Below are 11,405 nucleotides of genomic sequence, written 5' to 3'. Positions count from 1 at the left end.
GGAATTCTTGCAAAACAGACTCTGTCAGGTCCCATGTATCCGATGGTCCAACAAACCAGACACTGTACATGTGATCCCTTCGATAGCTCAGTTGGTAGAGCGGAGGACTGTAGGTGTATGGGAATAGGAATCCTTAGGTCGCTGGTTCAACTCCGGCTCGAAGGAGATTTTACAATTCCACTTAGGGCTGCCACGATTATGTCGACTATTAAAATCGTAGACGACTAATTTAATAGTCGACACGTCGTTTGAAGCTTTGTAAGATCCCAAAAGACGCAGGAATAAGTAGTAGGATTTAAGAGTGTAATAACGGACTGAAACAGAAGATGGCAGCACTACATGTACAAGGATGCCAGTTGCCGTTTTTTTTTTTGTTTTTTTTTTGTTTTTTTTTCTTTTATTAGTAATATAAACATACAAACAAAATGCACCATATATTACAGATTCAGAGAATAAACATTTCTTACATATTAGCAACTTTCATATATAGTGAAAATAAAATATAAAGATGGGGTCACATAAATTAACAGATTATTAACTCACTAAATCAAAATCTTCTACAAAGGAAACAAAAAAAGCAGCCTTTTTCTTTTTAACTAAAGTCAAAGATTTAACCAACAGGTTTAGGTCGTTTTTCCAGTGAGCCAGTGTTGGTTTAATCTTAAAAAAGCGACATTTATGTATAAAATACTTACACAAGATTAATAACACATTAACACCATAATTAGCTTTCTTTTCTTTCAAAAACACTCCAAACATTATCATATTTAAGGTAAATGGGGTAATTTGAATCCCACTGGAATAAAGCCAGGTATGAAAATCCAACCAAAATATTTGTATAAAATTGCACAAAAAGAATAGATGGTCCAAATCCTCCTCTTCTGTTTCACAAAATACACAATTACCCGTTTCTATTTTGAATCTATCACTAAGGAGTCTATTTGTCGGGTAAATTTTATTCAAGATTTTAAATTGGACTTCTTTCCCTTTAGGAGGGATAGGGAAGGTGATATAATCAGTTCTTATTTTTTCAATTTCTTCCCTTTGGAAATCTTTTAATATGTAATTACGTCTAAGTAAATTTGGAGAATAAAGACTCCTTAATGAAGATCTAAGAAACTTATTGTTGCATTTAACATCACAAAATCGAATACCATCTATATATAATTGCCTTAACTTGGGGGAGATGTCAGAATATATTATATCATTTACAACTATGTTTTTAAGTGACAATGGAATGGATTTTATAACCCGATTAAATTTACTTTTAGAACATTGGATATTAAACTTTTGGCAAAAATCTTGATGTCCTAGAACATGTCCTTCCTCATCTACAAAATGGGCAATTGCCCAAACACCTTTTGATAACCAATCTTGAATAAAAATAGATTTTCTGTTCATCAGTATATATCTATTGTTCCAAATTGGGCTATTATGTGGAGTGAAATTATGTTTAAATAACATTTTCCAATAAAGAAGGACCTGTTTATGGAATTCAGAGAGTTTAGCAGGTAGCTTAGTAATTTCAAAGTCACACTTTAGGAGAAAGTCGATACCCCCTAGTGTGTTAAAGACCTTACTTGGTATAAAAAATCAAATGGAGTGTGGATTATTTAGGAAGGATTTTAACCATTTAAGTTTCAAAACACCATTCATTATGTCAAAATCAATTGCGTTTCCACCGCCTTCAATGTATGGTTTAACCAAATCATCTTTAGATATATAATGGCACTTATTTCTCCAAATAAAATTAAAATTCAAGCTATTAATTGTTTTAATAACTTTATTCGATATTGATAGAGAGTAAGCTGGATATATAAATCTAGATAAACTATCCATTTTGGTTAATAATATTCTTCCAAAAATTGTGATGTCTCTTTGTAACCACTTATTTAGGATTGTCTTACATTTGTCAACATTATCTAAAATATTTACTTTTTCTAAGACTTTGTGATATGGCGGCAGCTAGTTAGTTTTAATATTACTCTTATTATTCTTTCTGGGTCACAAAATAAATGTTTAACATATTTTCAGGCGAGAATGTAGCTGTGTAAACCTCAAATATCTGCTCAGTTTATTAAGACACCACATACTTTCAAAAGCGCTCCGACGTTTTCGGAGACGTTTGTTACCCACTAGCTCATAGCTAGCTGGGGGCTAGGCTCACTAGAGCCGTGAGAACACCGGACTCCCGGCAAATATGCTACTCAGGTTAAACATATATAAGTCACTTAGATAACTTAAAAATGTTATTGTTTGGCTTTTTTTTTTAGTATTTTATTTGTACCTGAGTGAATCGGTTTGGCTGAGATTAAAGTTATAGTTTTTACACAGCTGAATAAACCTCAAGCAGACAGCTGATTATCAGAAGCGTGAGATGCTCCAGAATTTACTCCGGTTTCCTGTTATAGTTTAGATAGCAAGGGAGTTTATTAAACTTCACCGAAACAATCTGCAAATTTCATTAAAATTTAATAAACTATCATTTTGTCTTTATTTTTAGTTAGCACAGACCTTAAACACTTAAATCTGTAAGCTAATGATAGTTATATAAGAGCAGATGCTGCTGGTGCAATAAGCTGTACGTTTTACTTCAATGGATTTGATTAGTCGACTAATCGCAAAAAGAATCGGTGACTAGTCGACTATCAAAATAATCGTTTGTGGCAGCCCTAATTCCACTATCTCAAGCGCAGGTGTCGAACTCCAGGCCTCGAGGGCTGCTGTCCTGCTTGTTTCCAACCCCTGATCTAAAGCTTACAGATAACTAAGGTTGAGTAATGAAAGCGTGAAATCCTATTGAATTTAAGTCATCTATTAAGATGCTGAACTGCATTAAGCAAAACCTGTGCTTCAGTGGAAGAAGCAAACAATCTAGACTGTGTGAACAGCTTTAAACTACTGTATGAATGCCCCTAAATATCATATACCAAATATAAAATATAGTGCACGAAGAAAAAAGATTTAGATGTTTTTTTTAAGTATTTAAAGATAATTGTAATAGTTGATATAAAATGTTTATATTACAACAAATATGGCAACTACATTGAGATTTGAAGTAACCAACAGAAAATATAAAACCAAACTTTCAAAACATTACTTTATATTCACAAGTTTTTAAAAGCCTCAGTTAACGCCAACAATCGGACCCTTTATTGAAATCAAATATAAACAGTGACTTTAAAAAAAAAAAAAAATGCATTACCAGGTACAACCATACACAGCAGGTATAATGGCTCTGCTCTCTATTAACTACCAGCTTCACTCATATTGTAACTTTATTAGTACACCATCCACTATGTTAGCCATAAATACAAAGATTAAAACATTCAGACATGGTTTTCCTCTTGTGAGAAAAACGCACTTATATCACAGCCAGTGATAATCTATAATCTAAACTTCCAAAAATAACAGTAACAGCCCTACTCCATTTTTCAGACTTAAGCAGAGGATTCGATTTGTAGCTGGGAAGCGCTGCTGATCAGGTCTTGTGGAAGACTTTTTCGGGCTTCTTGCATCTTTTTCCTGGCCCTCTGAAAGGCCTCTGCAAAAGGAAGAAAGTACCAGTCGAATACTACACACATACAGAGAAGGCTTACATAGCAATTTATAACGAATACAAACAGAAATAACAAAGAAAAAAAAGGTTAACTGTTTTCTTGATTTTACATATAACTGGTCTGAAATAATACGCTACATTTTGTAGCTCAGAAAACAAACCAAGCTATAACCAATCCATCCATATCTCACATATGTCAGGCTGAAGTGCTGAAAGAAACTTGTATCTCAGCGAGTTGATCTCCCACAGGGTTTAGCTTTCAAACTAATAGCCTAAGCTCAGTGGGTCCTGAAAATCCAGACTTCTTACCCAGGATGGTGCAAACAGCTCCTTGCTGACTAAATCCTCCCAGCTGGTCAAAAACTCTCTGTCTCCTCTTCTTCAACATGGCGGTATCAACAAAGGCCCTGCACATGAAATTAAAATATTTCATGTTATCACTGATGATCATCTGAATGCATACAAACAGAGGTTTATATTTTCAACACCTGCACTAACATAAAAATAAAATTACAGTGTATTTTGGGACTGTGAAATAGGAGACAGTTGTGAAGTTGTAGATTTGCTGCTGTGTTGAAACGAATAAAGTCTAGCCACTGAAGAAATGTGATAATCTATAACAATGCAGATAATGTAGAGCATACCAACCATATAAGTAGTACATGTATTTCTATTAAATGTTAGGTACAATACTTAACAAGTTTATTAGACTACTTGTCATAAAAACAAGAAAACAAATATTTTAGAAATCAGTCAAACACTTGTTTAAAACTAAAAATCAAATTCCTTTTTATTAGACTGGAATTCGTGTTTTCATTTCATTCATTAATAATAATAATAATAATAATAATAATAATAATAATAATAATAATAATAATAATAATAATAATAATAATAATAATAATAATAATAAATAATACTAACAACAATAATAGTGTTCTTTACTATTTTCAATTTCAATTTCAATTAAATAGCTCACGTAAATTGGTGGTTAACCATTACAAAACATTAGAAAAGATCTTGGTAATTACCAATACTGTTCATTGAGGGCAGCTGTGGCATAAACCTTACATTGGGTGGTGGTGTAATAAATTTTTTAGGCACTCTATGCATGGCTACTTTTTTGAAGCCAGGCTTTACTTACCTGGCTTGCTGAATACAGTTGAGATTAAAAGTGACACTTCCCGTGGTTTCAGTGCAGAAGCCAAAGCGACTGAGCCTCTCCCCCTGCAGCCACACACAGACATACAGACATATTAAAAAATAAAATAAAACAAAAATGATCATATTTAACATAACATAAAACATGTATATAAAACCAGAAGGTTAAAGAATGCCTTCATAATTGTACCAGGAGTTAAATTTATCCACTGCATTTGTAAGGTCTCATGTATGCACACATTGCTGTAACCAGAACTTATGTTAAGCTGTTGTACGGTACATTTAAATGTTTAACAGATTGTAGTTTAACAAATAAGTCATTCCCTGTTTAATTAAGTAATGCAGTAAGCCTACTGGGTTTATTAATTGTATTATGTAAATAATTTAATTATTAAATCAAGAATTAGAATATGATTTGAATAGGCAAACATCCTAATTAAAGTTTAAGTATTTTCTTTATAATCCAGTTTGGCATTTTAAGCAGCTGTTAAGTTCTGCAATCTTTTATTCATAAAAACAAATAAAAAGAATAAAAATCTTTAAATCTAATCCTCTTTAAGCAAAACAGAAAAAACATACACTTAAATTATGTGTAAACATTTGTCAGATCCATATAGCCTCTGGAGAGTTTTGACCCCACCTTGAATGTCCCTGGTATTCTGACGTAGCTGTGGTCCTCAAGCTCTGGAGAACCTCCAATAAAGAAGCGCCTGAGTGCAGAAACCGTCCCCATCTGAAGGGGTCTCCATGTGTGACATGTCATCGTGTGTTTACCTGGCGTGCACACACATAAATGCAGACAAAACATATAATGCAGGACAATAAAAAGTTGTGATTTTTATAACTAATCAAAACATTTTTATCTGAAATAAAAATTTTAAAATGCAAAATTTTAATAATTGGAAAAATATATTTTCTAAATGTTAACTTAAGCTCCAACATTTGGCTGATTAAATTTGATGAACAGGACATCTTAACCAAAGATTATTCATTTTAGTCATTTCTAAGCAAAAATGCTACATACATAGGGCATGCTTATTTATAATATAGGGTAAATTAACTGAACTGGGTTTGGGACTTCCGTTTATTCTGAATGTGTAATCTTAGAATATGAGAAATTATCAATATATATTTTTTCCCCTAATTTCAATCCATCAGTTTTCCAGTACACATAGCATACCAGGCATAGCAGGAAACAGCAGATAGCCATAGCCTTCAGTTCGATAACGCTGCCAGGAGTCCAGTGAAAGAACCTTGAAGTAGAGCACTGGCCACTGTGGGACTGAGTCTGAAATTAGAAACAAGAAACTTGTGTCAGTTTAACCTTTTAAAACAGTGAATCACCTAAAGACAATTATCTGTTACTGATACTAACGGTCACTCTCTTTTTCGGTCATGTAGAAAGCCTCGAAGTGGAAGGGGTAGCTAAAGAAAGCTACGTTTTCCTGTTAGCCGAAAGAACATACAGAGTTTAACATATCTCATCAAACAGCCATGCTGTCAATATATTGAACAAATAGTTCTTTTCAATACACACCTTCCCTAATGTTTTAGTCCGACAGGTCTGGGTAACCCCTGACATAGACTGGAATGGCCGGCTGGACCAATCTTAAATAATAATAATAATAATAATAATAATAATAATAATAATAATAATAATAATAATAATAATAATAATAATAATAATAATATAGGCTGAATTGGCAAATTAAATGCAATGAATTCATTATAAAGTGCACAGTGCATCTGCATACTGGAAGTATCACATGTGACTCACTGTTGGGCAGTTCCATAAAGAAGTGGATGTACAAGTTATCATATTCAAAGCCTTGAGCTGAGACTGGGCAGAGAGAAGAACAAAAAAAGGACATTTGAATGATGAAGTCTGTTAGTTTCCTAAAGTATCTGTAAAAATGGGCACAGTATTTCTACTCACCTATCTCTCCATTCGTCATGTAACGCAGAATACCTAGAGGAGGCTACAGGAATAAAATCTTGTAAGAACAAAGACAATTTGTGACTATATCCTTTGACCTTAGGTGTCTTACCATTTCAAAGTCCTGTCCCACGAGGCTATTTAAGTACTCCTTGTGCCTTATGTACAGCTACAAAGAGAGAAAGGTAGATGTATTTGTGTGATTAGACCTGTTATTTGACTATACTTTTTCTGAAGCCTGAAAAAATAAGCATGAAGATGAACTCACATCTTTGTACATGTTCTGCTCCCTGACCTTGTCCTCAGGTTTCATACATGCCGATACATTCTCAACAGTGAGACGCCAGACTTCTCTCCTCTCCCCCTCTGTTACAATCCTGCACAACAATACAAACATCACACCAGCTTTGCATTTAATTCATCACCTTCTGACATGATCTTTTGCTGTCTTTTCAGTTAGTATCAAACATAATAATTTATCAGTGAGAACTTGAGCTACGCATCTCCACTGATGCTGAAGACTTGCCTGTAGGGCTCTTTGCCTTTGTTAAAATCAGGTTTTACAATCACTGTTCCACAGCCATCGGTTTTTATAGTTGCCAGCAAACATTCATTTTCTTTCTGGCCCAGCCTGAGGAAACAAAAAACACAAACAGAAAAATCACATAAGAAACACTGAATAAATCAACCCTAGTAATAGGAGAACAAGAAGAAAAATGCCTGATAGACTGAAAGTTTTCCTAACTCCTTCACTTTGTGCTGCAAGACAAGCTGCCCCTCAAAAAGCTAAAACAAGCAGGGCCTACACTGCATACTAATGGATACTAATGGTAATGGATTTCTCTGATCTGAGAGACAGCAAAGTCACCAACACAGAGTACAGACTACATGTTCTAAGAAAGTGAAGCCTAATAAATGAAGACTAACTTTTTCTGCATTTTTTATGAGAGATCAAAAGTGTGAACAAAGCCGACTCCCTTACCTTCCACTGGCGCCCAGGTCCCCCATGATGTGCATGGTCTGCATGACATTATTGACCACATGCCTGTTCCTCACAAACTCCTCTGTTGGCTCCCAGTTGATGATTTTTGACTTTGGGACACTGGAATCCCTGCAAAGCATGCCAGCCAATAATATAGCATTACTTTTTACATGTTTATACCTAGAGTTAGGATTATATCCTATTTTTATGTCTTGACTTTCATTAGGAAAAGAATCATTAGGTGGATTATAATGGATTTAGACAGGAAGATGAATAGAAAATAATACACAGAATGTAATGAGGAAAGACAATGTAGGTTTTTAATCAATCTGAAAACATAGTTTCACCCACATGGTGCGTCTTTCTTGACGTCTGTGTCTCACACTGGCCATCCTCTCAGCCAGGAAGGTTGGGTTGGATTTGGTGGTAAATATGTCAGTAGCATGCTGCTGCGAGGGCCACAAGGTCACAAGAAACACACAAACACAGTTAGAGAAGCTGGAACTGCACAGTTTGGGGTCTTAGATTTATTTTGCACAAATAAATAAAAATTAGAAATCTGCAAAGCTGGTTGCTTTTGGAGAGAAAAGTCTAGACCATGTGTAGCAAATAAGTTGTCAAACTATCAGAGTTATCAAAAAAAAAACTGTCAGGGAAAGTACTGTGAGCAGAGCCATCACAGACAGCATGCTTACTTTCTCCATCCTGACAGGTACGGTAAAACAGTCAGGACAAACAGCAGCTTGAAAAGTATTATGGAGAGCCTTCAAGAACACTGGTTGCAGTTTGCCCTCCATATCATCACAATATGCCACCAGAATCATGAGGAAGGCTGCCAGCATCATCATCACTAACCTCTCCCACCCTCAACATCACCTGTTCAGTAAGTATGAGCAATTATGCACCATTATGCACTGAAACTATATGGATGTATCATTCATTTGCACTATGAACTGCATTATGAACTGCATGATGTACTCTATACGTCCTTGTACTAAAAATACACCTTAAAGATAGGTACACCTGCACTTTGGATACACTGCACTACATTTTTATATTTAATGTGTTGCATGTTCCCTGCAAATTTGAAATTATGGCCATTATTGGGCACAAAAAGTTCAACAACAATCATGATAGGGCCTAATGCGGCCACTAAATGAGTGGTTAAAAGGATTGCTTTTGAACTTTGCTGGCAGGCATGTCTTATGAGACATGATAATCCACAAAACTTTACTTGATAGATCTGTGTAAGGTTTTTAAGGATAGCCAGACTGCACTATGCCACAAATACCAAGCACAACACACAGAGGACTGCAAAAAGCCTTTACAGTAAACATGTCCATTTGGTCACATGATAAAGGGATACACTCATAGGTGATAAATACTGTAACTGCTTCTAAACCTACAACATGTTTTTGGTCCAAATCTAGCCTTTAGTGTGTCCCATTTAAATATATTTATAAAAAAAAAAACATTACTTTTGGAATACCTCTGCAAATATGCTTGTCGTGTTGGACAAATACAGTGAGAATACAGTGCAACCTACCAGCTGATGTACTGGAAGGCAGCTGGTGTAGCGGTCATGATCGGTGTATGTGAAAATTCTGCGATTGCGTCGACCCTTGCCCCTGTTGAGGGCTTTGACTTCTGTGTGGTACTGACGGTCCAGAGGGGTCTGACATGCTGCTTCGTTCTGGAACAGCTCCATTTCATACTGGAATTACAGACAGTCACAGAAATGTAAAGTAATAATGTCCAGTGTCCAGTTTTAAATAGTAAACATTTCAATTGTTTTCAATATAATTTGCAGTGAGAGTAGGATGTTAAATATTCAAAATTCTACCTGACTGAAGAATTTCTCCTGCCAGCCAACCACTAGCTCCTCTTCATTATCACCTGATGTCAGAGTAGCATAAATGCCAAGATATTAAAATAAGCCTCAAAGGAAAGAGCCATCCTAATATGGGCAAATACAAGTGCCACGCCCCAGTTCAGAACACCATTAATAAATAATTAATTATAATAGAGGCTTTAATGAAGAAATTGTATCAATTATGTCAATTTTTCAGGTGCTGCAGCCTGAGGTTGCTTCCAGACAACTTATGTTAATAATACATGCAGAATGTGAATTAAGTTATGGTTGGAATACTATTCAGTTATACTTTTTTGCAGGTACAGCCAGTTTCTGAGGAAAAATAAGAGAACTTTGTTCTCAGAATTTAAGAACAAGAGGACAGGAAAGAGAAAATGAGGAAAGATGACTGATCATTTTCAACACCAAGGACTGTTCAGCAAGTGACATTGAAACACAGAAAGAATGATAATAATGTTGTGTTGTTATTTATGGGCTAAGCTTGAAGGCTTAACGGGGTAGTTGGAAGTATTGTAGGACAGCTTGGACTGGTGCAGAAAAGGCTGTAGTATTAAAGTTTACTCAGGGCGACTAACTGCCAATTTAAATGTAGCACTCTTTTTTATTTCATGCAAAGTCCACCTTTATACCAGCTTTAAACTGGCTAGAGGTTTGAGCTATGTAGCCATAATAACTCATGCAACATCCTCAGTAAACTTCAAGGCCTGCAAATGATCACAGCTTGAACATAAATTTTAAAACCAAGCTGGAAAGCCGGAAATCAAACGTCGACTCAACACTAACCAAGCAAAAAATAAGTAGTTTCTCAATGTAATTTTACCTGTCTGGCCTTGTGATGACAGTGTTTCCAGTTCAATTGCTCCTCTGTCTTGCCGGGACAGAAACTGCTGCTGGAGATGCTGTGTGAGAGCTGATGTGGAGGTCACTCTCTCTATGCGCACCCTAAAGGATGTGAACAAATGGAAATAAAGCGTGGAAACAACGTGTCTTGGCGTTAACACATATGTTTGTAGACGTAGATTTCTAATCTTCACATTCTTTCCTTAAAACAGTGAAAGTAGTGGAATAGTTTGGTGAAAAAAACAGCTCAAAAATGTCTCATCTCGGTCTCAGTAATACTCATTTTCTTTATGAGTTGTCCTTCGATACTCGTATAAAATACGATCTAATACAACCATAGGCTACTTACTTTATTTTCAAGTTTTTGATAGCATCCCGGGACCGATAGACAGCTTCTCCGGTGTCTGTGTTCCAGCAATCTGTCATGACTATTTAGCGGTGAGATGTTAGCTCCTCACGTAGCACTTTTTATTAGCTGCAGTTAGCACACACATACGCCTTTGTGCAGATACTTTCATTTCGTAAAGAAAGACATTAGTCAAAGGTGTAAATGTAAGCAGTAAAAAAAATGTATATATGTGTATAAAAATATAAATCGAAACACTTGTGGACAAAGCGAGGCAAATTGGTAGTTGTCGTTGCCATAGAGATAAACGATGTTCTTATTCTTCTAGTTTTTTGCGGTTTGAACACCAGATTACAGCAGCATTATCGCCACCCATTGACCAAAGCTCCAAAGCGTTGAGTCTGGTCATCTGGACGGTTTTTTTTTTGTTTGTTTGTTTTTTAATAGACTTTATTGACAAAACACAAAGTAAATATATAAATGAACAAAACATAATGTCAGGGGGTTTAGTGTAAAAACAAATAGATGCAGTCAAGAAACAAAATCACATAATATTTAACAAGAAGCATTAGTTTATGGTTTTAAAAGCTTTTATATTTTGGGAAAGTTGTATAGTTTTAACATATAGTTTGGTTTTATTTAAAAAGCATTGAAAGTATGGTTTTGCGTTAGAAAATTTGGATTTATGTATATGAAATTTAACCATTA

At 35.2% G+C, this 11,405-nt stretch overlaps 1 protein-coding gene and 1 non-coding gene across 2 annotated transcripts; one reads left to right on the top strand and one right to left on the bottom strand.

The window, feature by feature from the left end:
• Nucleotides 1-76: 76 nt before the first annotated feature.
• Nucleotides 77-165, top strand: trnay-gua (transfer RNA tyrosine (anticodon GUA)). The gene is given in 2 exon segments: nt 77-113; nt 130-165. It is a non-coding gene; the product is annotated as a tRNA-Tyr (tRNA).
• Nucleotides 166-3,130: 2,965 nt separating this feature from the next.
• On the bottom strand, nt 3,131-11,011 carry mks1 (MKS transition zone complex subunit 1). The gene is made up of 18 exons (XM_026183192.1): nt 10,701-11,011; nt 10,332-10,453; nt 9,482-9,534; nt 9,185-9,352; nt 7,990-8,087; nt 7,639-7,767; nt 7,183-7,287; nt 6,925-7,033; nt 6,769-6,825; nt 6,657-6,699; nt 6,498-6,560; nt 6,258-6,328; nt 6,096-6,165; nt 5,901-6,008; nt 5,361-5,494; nt 4,704-4,786; nt 3,869-3,966; nt 3,131-3,544 (listed from the first exon to the last, which is right to left on the bottom strand). Exons 1-18 carry the CDS (start codon nt 10,775-10,777, stop codon nt 3,441-3,443), a joined length of 1,692 nt encoding a protein of 563 aa, XP_026038977.1. The 5' UTR covers nt 10,778-11,011; the 3' UTR covers nt 3,131-3,440.
• Between the last annotated feature and the right edge of the window lie 394 nt (nt 11,012-11,405).

The sequence above is a fragment of the Astatotilapia calliptera genome, chromosome 10, assembly GCF_900246225.1.
Source record: "Astatotilapia calliptera chromosome 10, fAstCal1.2, whole genome shotgun sequence".
Classification (NCBI taxonomy): Eukaryota; Metazoa; Chordata; class Actinopteri; order Cichliformes; family Cichlidae; genus Astatotilapia; species Astatotilapia calliptera.
Note: the sequence above shows the minus strand (reverse complement) of the source record. Positions and strands in the feature narration are given on the sequence as shown.